The 19300-nt window shown below is 38.5% G+C and overlaps 1 protein-coding gene across 1 annotated transcript in view; it reads right to left on the reverse strand.

The window, feature by feature from the left end:
• Window positions 1-660: 660 nt before the first annotated feature.
• SV2C (synaptic vesicle glycoprotein 2C) overlaps window positions 661-19300 on the reverse strand; it is a gene marked incomplete at its 5' end in the record, with an annotated part of 46284 nt that continues 27644 nt past the window's right edge. The window contains 6 exons of the mRNA XM_010133856.1: window positions 661-844; window positions 11433-11592; window positions 12470-12673; window positions 13906-14039; window positions 16829-16993; window positions 17364-17452. Coding sequence (XP_010132158.1) covers window positions 661-844; window positions 11433-11592; window positions 12470-12673; window positions 13906-14039; window positions 16829-16993; window positions 17364-17452 — 936 coding nt within the window. The remainder of the gene's footprint in view (window positions 845-11432; window positions 11593-12469; window positions 12674-13905; window positions 14040-16828; window positions 16994-17363; window positions 17453-19300) is intronic.

Raw genomic sequence — 19300 nt, forward strand, 5'->3', positions numbered from 1 at the left:
TTATTTTGTTATCCTCTTTGCTGCTTTCCCATATGAGCTTTCATCTTCCTGCAGTACCTGTTGCCTTCTCCTCAACAAATATGGGGTGTAGTTTGCAATCTTTACTTTAGATTGAATCTATCTAAAATGGTTTCCTGAGAAAGAAGCATTGCCACAAGTTTTTACCATCTAAGCACAGCTGCAGAAGGTCAGTATTCTCAGTCCTGATGCAGTCTGTAGAGCTTCCTGATTAATGCTGCATGCATTGACACATGAACATTCTCTGCACCATTACTTACTGACTCGGATGACTGTACTGTTACAAAAGGTCACAATGCCATGGCCAAATTTAGGATGTAATATGACTGCTTGCATTTTAAATATCTAATTATCAGTATTGTTTTTACTTTCCTGGACACGTCACTGCAAGTGTTTTAAGAGGTAGCTTTACAGTTTGAAGTTAAATGGGTTTGAATAGCAGTATATGAAAGCAAACAAAAGTGAAATTGAAAATTCAAACAGAGGTTGCTAAATCTCTGCCACTCCAAAGTATCTTTTGAGTTTGATTTCTGACATCTGAGCATTTTACTAAGCGTTGAGAATCTGAAGCCTTTGCACCATCAGTCAGGAGACTTGACATTTGAACGAAGAAGGAAATAAATAGTAAATGGCTTTTTCCAGTTACATCAACACCTGGGTTCTTGTGTCAGGAAGCCGAAGTCCTACCAGACCTCCACATACTAGAACAGTAGAAGCAAGAAGAATAGGGATTGCTTTGGTGATACCAACAAGGGAACCAAATATTAAGTTTCCAAGTACAGCTGCTGCTTTGCATAGTGCATTCAAAAAGCCAAAGCCTGTTGCCCTAGAAGAGAAAACAGAAGAAAGTTAAAAAATGGGTGAAAGAGTAAAGCCTTTGAGACAAATGCTCAGGAGGAATAAATCAGTATAGTCCCAATATCTTAAACAGAATTTATGCCAATAAGGATTCTGTGCTTGTCTTTATAATGCAAAATCAAGGCTTAGCTGCTACAGCATTTCACTGAGGCAAATTAATTCTTCTGCCTCAGGGCCAAGATGTGAAATGAATGACTGAATAGGTAAGTTTGCACCTCTACAGTAGAACAAAGCACTTGCAAATGGAAACTCAGTAACACTTAAAATGTTATATTGGGAGACAGGAGAGGTAAAGTAGCTCTCAAAAGAGATCTACTTGGTGATTTAGGAAAGAAATAATCAGAATAAAAAGATGATCATCTCAGGGCACTGAATAATTTCTTACATGTGGCATACATGTTCAATCTGCTTTTTCAAAAGGCTAATGAGTCTTGCAATAATAATGAGTGTTTGTCTCTTAGAGGTAAAGAGAACAGGGCCTAAAAAAACCCGCTTGGTGCAGAAGGGATATCTGAAAAACCTGTAGAAAAGTGAAAACAAATAGATTACCAACAGAAAGTATGACACAGGCAACTCAGAGGGGCTTTTGCACTGCAGTGGTATGATTTTAGTAGTCTGGATTAATTGTTTTAGGTAGCCCATGTGTAGATTTCTTATGCAAACTGCTATAATTTTAATAATGACATGATCTTATGATTCATTCTTGCAAGAATAACCTTGTCTTATCAAAAGTGTCCTAAGAAAAATATCTGTACGATAGTACATCTGCTGGCATTAGATGGCATCGGTTGGGATTCACCTTTCTCAAAGGGGGAAAAGGGTCTTTGCTCAGGAGATTACAGGGTTCACTGACAGAGCTTTAAACTAGACTTGAAGGGAAGGGAGATAACATTCAGCTTGCCTGTGACAAGCTATAGGATGACATGCCAAGGTCAGAGGGACAGAGTGCTAAGTGAAGGCAACTCAGCCTGTTGCTCTGAGGCATGCTGGGTACACTGCAGCACACTTGAAGTCTTACAGAGATGAGCCAGGGGCTCCTGAGGTAACAGAAGCCAACAGGGAAACACCAGGGAAATTTCTCAAATTAATTCAGGGGAGTTCCTCTAAGATCATGCTGTGCCCAACTTCAGCCCAGCTGAAGTGCCTCCACGCCAAGGCACATAGCATGGGCAGCAAACAGGAGATGATGGAAGCCACCATGGTGCTAGAAAGCTATGACCTGGTTGCCATTACTGAAACTTGGCAGGATGGACTCCACGTCTGGAGTGAGGCTATCAGAAGCTACAGTAGTTCAGATGGGGCAGTAAGGCAGGGCCGGTTGCAACAGGACAAGGGTTAATAGTTTGAACTAAAAGAGGGGAGATTTAGACTAGATATAAGGAAGAAATTTTTTACAATAAGAGTGGTGAAACACTGGAACAGGTTGCCCAGATAAGTGGCAGATGCCCCATCTCTGGAAACATTCATGGTCAGGTTGGATAAGGCTCTGGGCAAACTGATCTAGCTGAAGGGGCTCCTGCTCACTGCAGGGGGATTGTACTAGATGTCCTTTAAAGGCCACTTCCAACCCAAAACATTCTATGATTCTATGATAGTAGAATCTCTAACATTGTTCAAATCAAAAAATGGACTATGCGGAGCTCACACTGTGCTCATTGGGATAAAAATAATAAAATAAACCAGATAAAATAATAGAATAAAACAAATAAAATAATCAGGATAGAAGTTCTTTTCAGAACAAACTGTTTCTTTCTTGTTAATGCTAAGTACTGCCATTAGAAAGAAAAAGCTCAAAGTCTAAACAGCAGAGATTAACAAAAATATTAATGGTCTGAGTTACTAAAAAGAGCCCTAATTATTGTACTGAGATATATATGAAGAAGTCCTGTGCTCAGATGTAGCCTGAATTCCTAGCAAGCACCCCTGAGAAGCTTCTACTGGAGCTTCTAAAGATCAGCCCAAAGAACCAGCCTGAAGTAACCAGACTTGATCCCAGCTCAGAGCAAGGATATAAACTCTTCACAGAACTATTTTTTGGTTTTGAAAATAGCAAACCATGAAAATACGAAGGGAGAAGAGATACTCTGCCTCTAGCCACTGACAGGCACATTCACAGCCCAGAGTCTCAGTAGTTCATCTCCTCTTCTGCAAACACAGATCTCAATAGTGTTGATCACTCAGGCCCTACGGTGTTCTTCATCAAAGCCTTATCCTGGGGGAGAGGTAAAAGCTCCTGCCCAGTTGATGAAGATGCAGGGGTTTTCAGCACCGTCCATGCCATGACTGTATGACATGCTGTGCTTCAGAGTTATACCAGTCTTGGTATATCTGAGGACCCTGCACCAAAAGAAGATAAAGGTAGGTGTAGATTCCTTCTCATGTTTCTAAATCACTCTGGTTTGCTCTAAGAAGCAGAACCCTAGTTAATCCACAGTCAACTCTAGAATCTGAACAAGATTCGGAATTATGCTAATTTGAAGTAATGGTACTCTTACTGTCAAATACTTAAAGCAGTTAAAAGGATGTTTGCAAAACAGAGTTAATTACTAATTAATATTAATTAACTAATAACTAATTAATATACCTTTAAAAAGTTTATTTTCCATAAATATAAATATTCATTCATCCATGGTTACAGAGCAAAGTGAACCCTCTTGCCTAAAATGTTACGGAAGTAAAATCAGAAGAGTTAATACTTATTGTTCCAGTGTCAGCTCTTTGTATTATATGCCTTTTCTGACCACAGGACAGACACAAGTTGGTCTCTTTTGCTGCACGTTTATAATCATAATATATTACTAGTTTGGTGATATGTCTCTTGCAATCAACAACAGTGCTTTGGTCTCTCTAAAATACCTGAGATTTAGCAAAGTAATTTTATTTTGTCTGAAGTAATCATAATTCCTCTTTGTGTAATTGCAAGACAATAAGTATCATCGATACTTATTGAGAGACGGTCATTCAGATGGCAGAGAAGAAACTACCCACAAAAACTGAAAAAAACAAGCAGAAGAGACTCAGACATGCCTCCTGAATGTTCAAAGACTTTATTTGCTTGTTTTTTCTGAATTCGATTAAACCTGCAGTACTTTTGCATAATACTTAGTGCCAGGAAAAGCTAAACAGGCACATCCTGGAGATAACCATCTTGAAAGTGACATTCTTTGCTGCCTGACAGTGCAGACCAGTGAGGGCTGAAGAAGAACATGCTGGTGAAAGCAGTAGATGAGGAAACTATGGAAGTGTTGCTTGTGAAGCTTCCTAACACAAAAGCATTTGCAGCAGCTCTTTGAAAATGCCTTCCCCAGAGGGGGAATGAGCTAGTTAAAATTTGCTCCTTTCAAAGATGACTTTTGGAGGAATCGGTCCAAAGAAGGAGTGGGAGATGCACTGAAGGAAGCAGCAAAGAGCCACCCCACATCTTTCAAAGCCTGTGTGAAAATAAAATCTGTACTACAGAAACATCTGTACTACAAGGGCAGATAAAGCTAGAATATCTGGAAGAAGCTGACCCAGCATGGGAAGAAGCTTCCTGATGGGAAGGAACTCCAGACTGATGTATCTTCTAGGGCGAATGAAAGCACAGGTAGGAGCATTAAGAGGAAAGACTGGTAAAATAAGACTTTATCACAAATAGGTAGGAAGGAGTTAAAGACTACACAGCCAGCCTGGAAAACAGAGTTTATGTGATGGGATAATAACAGGTTGCAGCTATTTTGAATAAGTCAGGGGAAGAAGGAGAGGAAAACAGTACTGTTCTAATTTTGGCCTCATTTACACACAGAAAATATCTCCAAAGTTATGGTTGTGACTGGTTGTGATCAGTGTCTGCACATGTTAAGTATGATTTCTTCAGCTGCCAGTGCTGATGTAAAAACAAACTTGCCCCCAAATAAAGGGAAAAAACAGTGTTCCCACTGAGAAAATAGTCACTTTGGCATCAACAGCCTCAGTATGTTCAATTTCCCAAAAAATACATAGATCTAGCTACACAATTTTGGGTAGATACAGGGAGGAAACCTTTGGAAAGGCTATAGCAGAAAACACATGGGGATGCTTTACTTGTATGCAGTGTTGTTTTATGCTGCATTATAAATTCAAGCTGTTTCACAGATGCTATTTTTTTCTACCAACTAGTTATAACAGGGTTCTGAATGTAATTTTCTGAGCAACTTGGATAACTTCTTTTCATGTGCTGGTCTTTACAGATAGCACATTCAGGGTTGCCACTGCGCTTTAGATCTATTCTAGGCTGTATACCCAAGATTACCTTATTAAGATTTAAAGTAATTTTGTAATACATTATCTCTTACATCTGAGCAAAATTAAGGTATTCTGTTGTCACACAAAAACCAGTTCTGTTTTGTAAAATGGACTTACTTGATTTTTCCAGTTGTGAGGGTTCATTATTGGTCTAATCCCATTAATGTTATAAAATTATAAACAAAGATAAGTAAGACAAAGTAAGCCCATTTTTATTGCCCTTGACTGTCCTGATGATACAAAATTAACAACCCAGCAGAAGTTCAATCTCTTAATCTTTAAGCAGCTTTCAGGCATGTCCTTTTGCCTAAAATACACACATCATTGGCAGGAACAGTAAGATTTTTACAGGCTTAAGTAAAATGTTGTGATGACCTGTACTTGAAAAGCATTATCAACCTCCTGCCTTCATATCCTTCAATTTTGATACTATGTTTGAACATGAATATGTTGTGTACTAATAGTCAGAATAAAGTCATTAAGCAAACTGTCAAGCTCTAGGGATAGCAAATTCAGACTTGTTGGTTTTTAAACATCTTCCTTAGAACAGAGTTTGTGATTCAAATCAGCTAAAATCTGTATTAATTCATGCCTCTATAATTAATTCTACCGAATCCAGGGCCGTAAAAATAGCCAGGCAATAAATATGCTGCATTTCACATACATATATGAGCATTGTCTTTTCTTGCAGTGCTAGTCTAGTACAGTCTCTGCTACAGTGTTTCAGGAAAGTGCTGGAGTGTGGAAAGTCTGCAAATGATCAAAGATAAGTTATGTGTCATCTCAGCATCATGAATGAATTAAGTAAAAAAATCCAAAGGCATAAGGACATTACCATATACACCAGTTTTTGTTATGTTGATCAGTTACTGAGTAAAGCAGTGGCATGAAAATGTCTTTTTGCCTCCATGAGCAATCCTTATTATTGGTCAAAGGAGTTCAGTAGCAAGAATCCCTTGTCCAGCTAGGGAATGCCATTAAATACTTCAGCCGCATCACTAAGATAATGCTGGTGAATAAATTTGAGATTGTCTTAAAAAAAAAAAAGTTTCAGACTTTAGTATCAATTAAAAAAAAAACGCAGAAGTGTTGTAAGAGTGTCAGGTCTGAGACAAAGCTGGATGTCGGGGAAAAGGAATTTTCCCTTTTACTTCTGTTGCTGGGAAGGCTGTGACATAGAAAAATGCTTAGCTTCCTTTCACCCAAGCCACACATAAAAATGGCAAGAGTCCAAACAGTTAAAAATAGAAGGATTATCCAAGCCTTTGCATTAAAAGAGCTTGTTTCCTAGTTGCCACATATGCTCCTTCCCAGAGCAAGTGCTTTTATTCCTGCATAAAATACTTCAAGCCCGTTTTTGCACTGCTAATAGTCAGAGTACCTAAAAACTTCATTGCCCTGCTACTGAATGTGTAGCACAGATACTTGTAACTTTCTTGACAGAGCTAGTGCTGAGCCCACCCAGCAAGTCACAAAAAACTCTGAATATCACTTTTGTGGGTGTTGATAATATGCAAAGGCTATTAAAACAGAGTTTCTGAATGCACTAGGGACAATTTTCTAATGTCCAGACATTTTAAATTCTTTTAAAAAATTAGTACAAAGCGGCATATCATAGCCTGGCCAATTATAGCACTCAGTGTGCAAGTAAAACTGTCGAATTTGCCTTCCTGCCTTGGACTACTGCCAAAGGCATTACATAGGTTTGGCATGTCATGCCTTAAAAACACTAACATGAAGTTTCAGCATAATGCCGTTGAACCGCATCCACAGGATGGCAGTAGAAAATAGCTGTCAGGAAGTCTACTTTAAGTCAATGACTTTTGTTCTGTCTCAAAAGAATAGAAAACTTCTATTCTGACAGCCAGAACAATTCAAAGTTGGACTTAAGATACACTGTGAGTAATGTTTATTACTCTGGGAATGGTTTCTCACGGCTCAAGAAGAGAAAAAGATAAATATAATGAACTGAATGAAGGCAACTTATTTCTTAATTATGACCAAACCCTTATGAACTTATTTCAGAGGTATTAAAAAAAGGCAAACCAGGATGACTTCATTTTATAGCACACCTTGAACTCTTAAGTGTTCCTGACCAAGATTCAAACCCAGATGTCTGGCAGCTATAGTAAAACTGATGAATTGTTGGTTATCTGATGCAATCTAACTCATTTACTCTGCAGGAGATGACCTATTCCTATTCTACTTTCTGGTTACCTATTTTATCTACTTGACATGAGTCTTGGCCTATAAAGTTGGTGCTTCCCAAGTTAGTTTACAAGAAGATACTTATAATTTAGGTGAAAGTAATGATTGTATTTTAAAGTCATTAAAATCTCCTGAATGTTACTTCTTCAGAGAATTTTAAGTCTCTTTCATTCCGTATACGTATTACAGGCAGAGCTAGGAAACTGCAATGTTATTGCAAGCCCCCTGGGCACACACATTACAACACAAGCCATAATTACCTCATCACACAGTATTTTTTTTCCGCATCACTCTGCCAATGCACAGAACAAAGAAAGCTTGAGAGTAAAACATAAATGTAGCAAAGAAAACTTGGTTTCCCCTCATCTGCTGCAGAAGTTGGAAGGTGCACTGAAAATAAGGTTGGGGACTGCAAGATGAGAAAGAAATCTCCTGGTTAAGGTAGTCGAGCGCTGTCAGGAGAAAGGATACAATTCCATCCCTGCCACAGAATTCATATATGATGCAAGCAAGTCACTTAAAGCTAGCTAAATGGTCTTTAAGTATGCACTTCACGTTTTCTGGGTACTCAGCTTAGCACCTTCAGGTTTGTGTTGCTCAAGTGCTCAGCACTTACAGTTGCAGTGGAAGTTTCACTTTCAGTCCATTCCCTCCTCTAAAATGCTCAGTGACTGGGATTCTTGGCACCACATGTCCCAGTCTACAGTTTTTCTCTCCCCGTGCACAATACTAAAGTTGTTTTTAACAGTATCTTTTTCCTCAGTGCTTCAATTTCTACATCGCCTCTTTTCAAAGCAGTGCTTGGAAAATACGGAAAGTTTATGACAGTCTGAAAGCACTCTAGGAGCACCCAAAAATGTCTGCAAGACATTTAACAACTCTCCTTCAGAGCAGAGCTTCCAAGGCTATGTAATAGTTCAGCTTGGCCCTCAAAAGGGTCACAGTGACCAGAACCTGCTGCCTAGTCCAAAATAGCACAGACCATTAAGAAGATAAGGCAAAAGAAAAGTGAAAAGGTGGGACATAAGATGAGCTAGTAAAAGGTCTTTATGTTGTGGAGCTATGTTAATTTACTTGCTTATTGAAAGTCAGATCGTTTACAGCTAGTCATCATGAATGCCCATTAAAATTTGTCTATTGATAATACTTTAATATTTTTTTCACTTTTCAAATTATTATTCCTCACCACAACGTGTGTCATTTGGAAGATAGAAAGCTACCTATGACTAGCATTAATAAAAAATTTTCACCTTTTAATACAACTTCATCACCCACCTCAGAACCATTTCAAATTTATACAGCTTCTAACATCTTTTATTTTAGCAGTTGTGCAAATCAACTGAGATTTGGTAAAGAACATGCAGGCAAAAGCTATGCTAAAATGGCATAAAATTTGAAAGTACTTATCAGGAATACAGGACGAACTACTTAATTACTTCAAATCCAAGCATTAGTAAAGCAAAATGTAAACACGTAGATGAGCATGAGCCATACAGAATCATACAGAATCCAAATCTGTTGAGATTTTAAAGCAACCTTAACTATGCCCTGTGGGCAGCTGGTGAAAAGGAAACTGAAATGTGTGTGGCATATCACATACACTGCACATTTCCAAATTGCTCACCACACCCCCACCTGGCAAAAAGCCAGTATGATCCCTAAATAACCTGGAGTACAATTTATGAAACACCTTTTGTATTGTGCCGCTCCACACTGGCAAAGCCCCAGTAGTTTGGCAACTGGCTGGTCTCCAAGAGGAGTTGTGCAGTAGCAAAAGGAGGGGCTGCCCAGCCTGGTCTCTTGTGCCTGGTAGCATGAACCAGCCTGTTTCCACCACACTTTGTTCCCAGCCCAACCACCAGCTGCATTTCGCTGCTGGTTTGTGGTCATTTCGCCGATCAGGAGTAAGAAAAAAGTTTACACTGGAATAGTAAAGTAGTGGCAGAATAAGCAAAGTTAGATTACATTTTTAGGGGAAACTGGAAGCCAGTTTCAAGACCAGATTCACTCTAGGTACAGCTTTTGTAACAAAACAGGGCAAAAACAGATCAGGCAGTTTTGTGTACAACGTATACCTGGAAGGGCTGTGTAACCTTACAGCTACTTGCAGAAGCTGGAAATTCCTGGCCAGCTGCAGCATGTTGTGCCAGGCTATGGAAAGACAGGACCATCAGAGGTACCTGATCTGGATAAAAAGAATATCAGAGAAAAAATTCTGGGAAGCAAGTTATTTGAGGCCCTGCAGGCATTAATTTTCAAATAGTTCTGTGAAAAAGGTTTGCCCCAGTCTGAAAAAACACGTCTAGGAAGTGACTTCTAGAGTTGGTAATTTCCTTATAACCCAGTTGGTAAAAACCAGCAGTGATGGTTTCATCACCTTCAGAACTTTCGGGGAAAAATCTCATCTACAGTATATAATACTAGCAACATCTTTCCTGGCATAGGTAGATTTGGCCTATCAGCCTTTTTTTATATCAATAATACAAAGTAACAAGTTTTCCACCTGACTTGTTGCAAAAAACCCCAACAACTCAGTTGCAAGTAAAGTTCTGGGTGGAATTCCAGACAGCTATTATTGAACACATAAGCTTTTTAAAAAAGAGTAATTGTGAAGATTTTGCTACAGTCCCAAAGATAGCCAAAACTGTTAAAAGCAGCTATCAGCTACAAATACAGATGCCCGAGAACAGGTATGAGTTACATTCGTTTTACCATTCCTAGTAATCACAATTATTTTTGTTTCCATTAACATCAATGGCTTTTACAATTATTTTCCTTTACTTAATTTTAAGAAAATGCTTGTGTCTGCTACGTTCAGGAATACCAAAAAGATAGCTATTTTTAAAGGATATTTAATAGAATTGTATCACAGAGTTTGGATGACAGAATAATTCTTGCCAGAAGACCAATTTCCTGAGGTATAGTGCTTAATATTAAAGCTTAGTGCTTTGGATTCTTAAGTAGCATAGTATGGTTATTCGATACAACCACAACACTGGACATCGATTTCTTGAGTGATGAAGCATATATTTTAAAACGCCAGTGAACACCGAGAAGGCAGTCTACAGTTTTCCTCTCCTAATGGGCAATACTAAAGCCAGCTGTAACTCTGTCCAAAAGCTTAGACTTACCAGCAAGGCATTATCTCACATATATAAACTGGAAATATTTTTCACCACATGTGAAACTTCTAGTGAATGACATAATGAATAGCACTGCGAGAGGATAAAGGGCACACTGTACCTTGGCAGGGATCTGGGCAATTTTACATAGACGCTTTTTAAGGATAAATATCTCACTCCAAAAGAAAATGCAGCTTTTGCATTTTTACACTTGACATACAACAGTGTATGACTCAACTGTTTTTCCTTCAGTCCATTAAATGACATAAGATCAGCATTAAAATGTAACAACAACAACAACAAAAAAAGTCCAGACTCTCACACAGGTATCTGGAAAAAAAAAAACAATCCATGTCATCTAGCAATGCCTACAGGACATCAAAATTGTCCTGAGCCTTCCTGAGGGTCAGGAGCAGTGCCTGAGACATTTTCGCATCCACTCAATGCTGAGCATGGACACTCTTAGTGACACCGCACACGCATTCATAGCAGACTGATCACTGCTCAGCATGGTTCAAGCCTACAGCCTCTTCCAGAAGATGTTGTTCAGCCCCAGACAGCAATTTTTATTATCGTCCCCACCATTTCAGAGCCAACAGACAAACGCAGCTAAATAGCTGTTTCAAACCAACTACTGCCTTCATAACCAGTTGCACTAGGGGAAACATCACAGTTTTCAGAAATACTACTCAATAGATGTGTTTCAAATCGGAGTTAGCATTGAAAATATATGAAAATATATTTGTGGTATTTTTCTGATTAGGTGAATTTGCTGTGAAAATCATACCAAATAGTTCAAAAAATCTCCCTTTCCCCTTGCTATTCATAAGCCAAAGTAGCTGTTCAGCCCACTCAGAACATCACTACCTCTTTAAAGCTCATACTTAACCATTGCTAATCACCATTTCTGCTGGAATACAGAGACAGTGTCAGTGAGGTTAGGGGAGGTGTATCTGCACATACCTTCTGTCTGTAGGATACAGCTCCACAGTAATGACATCTAGAGAGTTCCACGCTGAGATGGTGAGGCCATTGTAGAGGCATAGCATACCTATCATCATGGATTCACTGGTCCCAAACCACAGGAAAAAACAGCTGATGCCAGAGAGAACCATGGAACCACCTAGGTATGAGTCATGCGAAATAATCATGAAGTGGAGCTGTATTTAAATGATCTTTGTTTTGTCTAATGTTTCTATATGCACGATGTACCTAAAGAACTGACCCATATATTTGCAATAAGAACTAAAGAAACCTCCTCTGCTGGTAAGACCAGTCATGCAGACAAATGTTCTAAGGGGCTTACAGGAAAAAAATAACTCCCAAAATATCAGGATATATCATAAAGTACTAAGATGGAGCCCTTTCTGAAGTTCCAAAACAAGCTGCTTGGGGAAAACTAATGGTATTCTTCCTTGTTCAGCATCTTCTGCAAGCACATGAAACTTGTTCATATACTGTACCAATAAAAACACTGAGTGAGAATTGCATTTCTAGAGAGATGCTCTCCTAGAAAATTAACACAATGAACTACCACAGTTAATTAAGTAACTGAAAACAGATCTGTCATTGCAGATAATCCACAGAGGGTATCTTTCAACTTTGTTACTTTGCAAAATAGATAACAGGCAAAAGACTACTAACTCTTCCAAGCAGCTGCTCAGCTAGCTGAGGGTCACGAGCGCGCATCTTACTTTCATTTCAGCTGGAGCAAAGACAAGCCAATGGTCAGTACTCTCCAAAATCTCATCCCAAATGATGGTCTTGTACTATCAGCATGGAAGAGCAATGACTGACAATGTGGAATAGCAGAACTGTTTGCAGAATGCTTTGTTCCTAGAGTTTCTAAACTGGGATCTTTTTAAAGCAGCACTTACAATGCCACATGAATGAAGTATCTGCAGAAGGACTGTTTTGCATCTCTCTGAACCAAATGCTTTAAAAAGAACGTGTTACTTTATCAGGAGGTGTTGTTCCCTGTTTTAAAGTGAAGCCCCTACCTAGCATCGTTAACCGTCCGATTCTGTCCATCAGGAGAGCAGACACAATATTCCCTGGTAACACTGCCAAAGTTCCCAGGAAATTAACAAAGTAAATCCAGTAGGCACTGTAGTCATCATCAAAAGAAATCTGGCATCCTGTTCTGACGTGGAAAAATGTGCAATTTATCAATTCGCTGTCAACAAATTTATATCGCTCGAGATCTGTGGAAAGAAGAAAAAGAAACATTTCAGCTAACAGCCAACTCCATGTGCAGATTTTGATGAAAAACGTTTCAAATTTAGGCAACTTTAATGACAACTCAGAGCTTTCACTGCTTCGTAAAATGGGACTTAATAGAAAAATATGCAAAGCTCATGAAAAATAGCAACTAAGGCCTGGAATTAGGCAAGATATATTATTGTACTTCAGCTCTGCTTGGACTGTACTCAGTTAAGGCCTTTCAGTATGAGCTGGTCTTTCATTAAAAACAGTGGGTATCTGCAAGTTTCTGTCACTAGGACTTGTTCAGTACCGGACCTATTTCCACACCAGATAGTCTTTCAGATGAGACTGCCGATCATGCTCAGTTTGGTTTGACTTCCTTCAAAGTGAAACATTCCTACAAAACTCAGATTAAACATTTCTTAGAAGGCCTCATGGTCTTCAGCTCAAGCACAGATGCATTACCACATGCAGTGGTTCAGGCCATTCTTCTTCTAACACCATTTCAGAGGTTTCTCCCCTTATACTTCCACTACCTTTCTGTTCCTCCTTTCAGCCTTATAACCCTGAGTCAAGAATACCTTACTTCCACACAAAGAAAGCTGGGTGCTTCTTGCTCTGAAACCTAACTCTACTACTGTTATGACCGCTGGAGTTGCAAGAAAGTAGTAAGAAGTGCCCCATCTTTCCAACAAGCTTATTTGGCCATGTTCTTTGTTCAGTTATGTTTTATTAAACTGAAAAAAAACAAAAGAAAGAGTCCTCTGTTTAAACATACAAAACCACACATTCTTATTTTGTTGCAATACTTAGGAGAGTGGGTATGATTACAGATTATGTAGTTTGAATCCTCAACTCCCTTGTCACAACAAGCACAATGAACGAAGTATTCCACCACTCCCATTTAGACTAAATAAAGATACAGTGGTTAAAGCAACCTGTAAAGCAGTAAATATATTTTTCTCCTCTACAGACTAAATCTCTTTAGAGGTGATTAAAATCGAAGAGATGCTTTTTTCTCTGAGTCAACATTAGGCCTGTGATACCTCTAGTGTTTGTGCGATCCTTTCACTTTTCTGTTAACAACAATACAGAGGCCTGTTGCTTTCTGTAGCTTTTTATTCCCTATGAGAGGACTTCTTGTATGACTTATTGGAAATCCAGAAATCATAAGCATAAGAAGAGAACACACAGCTGAACAATGGATGTTCAGGTTTTCTTCTCATAATACCTGTGTTGTAGAAGGTGGTATTCACGAAAGTACAGTTCCTGAAGTATGTGTTCAGTGAAGTAATGTCTTCAAACACACAGTTCATAAAAAGTGAATCTTCAAAGGTTACTGATTTAAACTTCATCATAACAAACCTGCTCAATACAAGTAATTTCTGTCAGTCTACCTTCATAGGTTAGAAAGAGCAACAGGTCAAGCTGAAGCAGTTACACAGGTCTAAAAAATCTCAACCCCAGTAACCATGATTCCTTAAAGGCATTCTGGAGACGTAATTAATGATTAGCTGATTTTAGAATACTATTGTTCACAAAAAACATTAAAAGACAAATGGCTTCACAAGCTACTGGACACAATTGGTAATCCAATTTCTTTGATAATAGCTCTGTTCTTACTTGTCCTTAATCACGAGTCCAAAGCAATGTTATGACATTCATGAAGCAGCCTCATAAAATCACTATTATTTGTAATTTGACATTACAGTTAGAAATTGGGACATCATGCTCCAGCAACTCAGTCTCTTGGAACAAGCCAGCTCCTGTTAGTACCAACAAGCTGGAAAGAAAGAATTTTTTAAAGATCCTTTGTTTCTCCAGGTGAACACACTGGGCACACTGTCAGGCTCAAATGCAAAACATACTGGTCCTAGCATTAAAAAATGGTTCTGTAAAATTGTTTAACTTGTACACAACAATTACATTGCCAGTCATACAGCTATATATATATAACTGGAGGTATGCGTTAGTTACTCCTGTCTGTGGATGCAACTGCAATTACTGTGTATAAACAAATTGCCAGTAGCTTTTCTTATTTCTGAACATCCTCCTTCTACTCACTCTCATTTGACTCCTAGGTCTTTGATTACGTCTGTCAATCAAGTCATTCACAGAAAAAGTCAATGACGAAGTGTATTACTACCAGTAACTTTCTACTTCAATGTTACTAGATTAAAACAATCTTGTAAGCCTTTTTTAGTATAGTTCTACCATAACATCATTATGCTAACAAAGACAGATGTAGAAATACATCATTATTACTGTGATGTCTTGTATTTCACATGAAAGCGTGGAAGAAGCTACAACTGAAAAAGGGCTGTTTTGCTGGCAGACTTCACCCAAAGTGGGAACAGTTTGAAAAGCAGTGGTTTAACTGTTATATGGCAGTAAGAACTGTTGAAGTGGCAGGGCCTTTTGAACAAAGACCTGGCTGTGATCTAATTAAATCTGGTGTGACTATCTAAGTATTTTTCTTATTACAAAACTAATAGTAGGAATAGGAGCGCACAAAACATGCTTCCTATGACATAGTAGGAATTAAACTCTCTTGACAATAAAGTTGTTGGAATCCCATCTTTATGAGAAAGGAGAGCAAAAGCTAATTGTGTTTATCACAGGAAAAGACTAGCTAATGAATTTTCTTTGTGTATTGGTCAGAAGAATGGGAGTTTTCAGCCCATTAGCTTTAGTTACTATATCATTTCTCATTTGTGACAGACTGATTAAAATCGGGCTGGCGTCCATTTTTCATATAGCACTTCCCATTTTAAAAGGTGGCCTAAATCCAGGGGAGAACAATGAAAATTTAGCAATTAGACTAGTCAGTTGGAACAAAAACGACAGACTGTATGTCCTACACTCTTCCAATGCTCTTTTACCATTGCATGGGAAATGTCTTGTGACTATATTAAAATCGGTGTTGTGATGATTAGAATTAAAACCCAGCAGAAATGTAAAGAAGTAAAAAGTCAAGCATTGATGGGTCTTCTAGTTAAGAAAGAACATGAAGGAGACACTGAGATTGAGGGTGAGTGGACTATTCAGACACTCGTGGAGCAAGAATGTCAAATAACTTCACACCTCACATAAAACATTTTGTGACTCTGAAATAACTGTCAGAGGCCTATTAAATTTGCACATTTGAAAGAGTAAATCAGTGTTTTAGAGTAGATATTATATTTAATGCTTTACAGAAATTTTCCATTCAAATTGATAAGACCTGGGCTGACAGAGTGCTCTTAGTTACTCACAGTAAATGGTTCTTTGCTTTTAGGAGAATATCTGCCTCCTGGAAAGGATTAGAACTGGAAAGCTATGGCTAGTTTAAAAATGAGATAAGTTCTGTTTTTCATCTGTAGTGCTTAAACCTTTAACTGTGTCAAAACTCAAGTTCTTGTAAAAATAATTTTTAAAGCCCCACATTATCAAAAACATTAATTTTATTCACTTAGATGAAGATTTTCCTACGGAAATAACAAACACTTAGCCCTATGACTTCCAGGAGACTATCACATGGTTGTTCTGTATATATCTTAAGAGAACCCGAACACCTAGAACAGCTGTATTTAATTTTACTCTAAGTTATCTAGTTATCTGTAATGTCCAGATAGATCCTTGATGTTTGGATTCTCTGAAAAAAAAAACAAAAGGCATTGCCAATATATTGTTTCCCATTTTAGAACTGTTCATACTTTTTGTTGAAGTATGTTCATTTAATGTTTAGCTTTTATTTTCTGTGATAAGATCCTACCCCTCTCAATATTCAGCATTTTCACAGAAGTGTCTTTCATCAATATAAGAAAAGAACTGGCAACAGAGGTGGAAGTATGTCCTTTCCTATGCTGCCTGTCTGAACGTCTTTGAATCCCCCTGTGAAAGGAAGTATCACTAACTGAGGCTTTTTGGTCTGTTTTGAAAGATGACAAGGAAGCTGGGTTTGCATGCAGGATCTTTACACAGGAACCACCAGACCCACTTCTACCCATGCTCCATGAGTCATAAGAAGTCAAGAACAGAAATAAATTCCCATTAAGAAGCAACAAAACCATCTATAATTAGCTAGTGGAGAAAAATATTAGATTATTAGGACATGCTTTAAAACACGCATTTGTTTATTCCAGCCAAGTCAGGATATTAGGAAAACTCTACACCTGTCATTGATGTATTCTCCATTGCTGTGAATCTGATTTTCCAGCGTGAAGTTGAAGACAAAGTGTGAAACCTCCTCATTGCGGAAATGTTTTACTCGGGATGCATACTCATCTGACTGCAGATGTTTAATGACATCAGGAAACCAGACAGATAAGCCATAGTAGCTGTGAAAAACAGAAAAAGCTCAGTTGCCAACCTCATTCGTTTGGGAATCAGTGTGAGGTGAGGATGAGCATCTCTCTTGGCCATTTATATGATGGAGCAGTTGCGCCATCATAATATTATCTTCCATAAAGTAAAAATATTGAAAGATGTTGACACCAGAAGATGGTAGTTTTCTGAGGCAGATATTCTTGATGAGTCAGGCTTGCAACCAAGAACAGACTAACCAATAAATGTAACATTTTGTGGAACGATACTGAATAAAACCTTCCTGGATAAGGAGGCTAAACATAGTGAGAGAAATTTGCATGCAGATGATTCTTCTGTCTGTCAAGTCTATCAAATATAGTTTAAGATATCAGCCACTCTTACCCAAAAGACAGCGTGAACCATACAGCTGTAAGTTTGATTGTATTATCCTTCACTGGGTAGTTGAAGCATCTCATAAATGTCAACCAAATCTGTAAATCATTAGGAAATGCATTTATTTTAAATTGTATTTTGAACAAGTTTGTAAAATGACAGAAGCTTCTTGGTTTTTATTTGCTTGTTTCTTCAAGGCATCTGAGAGAGCACATCAGCTCTTTGATACTAGTCACAGCTGTACTTCTCACACAAGTATGTTAATCTCCAGCTACAGCCAGATACATGTTCTGTGACTTCCTGGTTTCTTTTCACAGAATTAGAGAATGGTTTGGATTGGAAGGGACCTTTAAAGTCCAATCCCACTATGATGAGCAGGAACATCTTCCACCAGATCAAGTTGCTAAAGCCCTATCCATTTGACCTTGAACAATTCAACAATGGGGAATCCAGAATTTCTCTGGGCAACCTCTCCAGCATCTCACCACCCTCACTCAAAAAAGTTCTTTCTAATGTGTAAACTAAATCTATTATCTTTGAGTTTAAAACTGTTACCCCTCTCCCGTCACCACAGGCCTCCCCATCTTTCTCATAAGACCCTTTTAAGTACTGAAAGGCTGCAATAAGCTATCCATGGATAGCTTCAAGCTAAACAACTCCAGCTCTCTCAGCCTGTCCTCATAGCAGAGGAGTTCCAGCCTCTTCACCATTTTTGTGACCCTCCACTGGACCTGCTCCAACAGGTCTTTCTTGTGCTAAGGACTCCAGAGCTGGACACAGTACTCCAGGTGATGTCTCACCAAAACAGAGTAAAGCAGCAGAATCACCTCCCTCGACCTGCTGGCCACACTTCTTTTGATGCAGCCCGGGATGCAGTTGGCTTTCTGGGCTGTGAGCACATGTTGCCTACTCATATCAAAATTTTATACACCAGTATGGACTGTGACCATTAATTCACCCCTGTTTCGATTGCCTCAGACTTCCCAAATCTCTAGGCAGCTTCATTTCACTATCTCAAATAAACCAGAAATCTTGTTAGAAAAGTTTTCTTCTCATTTCGCCATATTACCCTGCTTTAAGTTTAGACAACCTATTTTCCGTAATTCAACATGGACACACTCAGCGTTCGATCTATCATAATGTAGCACAGCTAGAAGTTGGTATATAAAGAAAAGCTGGGACTGCTCCGAAATCAGAGATACTACAGCAGAGTTGACCGAGAATGACGTCCTCCTCTCTCTCTCATCTCAAGGTGAGCTCTTCCTTTTCAAGAGAAGAGGAAGTCTGTCCCAAGAAGTTTCAGCACACATCGTGCAACAAGAAAGGTGCTGTGACCCAGGAGCTACTCCAGTGAGATAACCAAGAGATAAGGATGTGAGACAACCAAGCTGCAACTCCTTTAAAGCTGGTTTAGTAACAAGATCAAATCATAACACTTCAATCTTCAACTACTCCATTTTCTGGCAAATAACTATAAAAGTAGACACTTCCTGCGATTTTTTTTTTCCATGGGAAAAATGCCATTTTCTCAAACAAAAGAGTTTTGTGACAAACCATTGTTTACAACACTTCATCACAGCTCTGGTGAGCTTTAAGACACCAGATTTTTAACAGCTGTGTAAAGTTATTTTTGACATTTTTGGTTTTGTTTGGGCTTTGTTGTTGTTGTTAATGAGACTTTTCTCAATTTTCATTACAGGTTTCAAACATAAGGCACAATTTTGGTCTTGCAAAAAAGTAACAAAGGATACAGAGCACAGTCCCAGTGAGCTTCTATTAAACTCTCTGAAATAGCTCTAATATAGTTTTCTGGTAAAACATATGACTTGCCTAAAAATACAGGCAGATACAATGCCTTGCAAAGGTTTTATTGACATAAATTTACACAATCTATTCACAACTTTATTATCTGTAAATAATGTGGCTGCCTCAAGTTTCTGCTGGCA

This window comes from Buceros rhinoceros, unplaced genomic scaffold (genome assembly GCF_000710305.1).
Source record: "Buceros rhinoceros silvestris isolate BGI_N320 unplaced genomic scaffold, ASM71030v1 scaffold19933, whole genome shotgun sequence".
In the NCBI taxonomy this organism is placed as follows: domain Eukaryota; kingdom Metazoa; phylum Chordata; class Aves; order Bucerotiformes; family Bucerotidae; genus Buceros; species Buceros rhinoceros.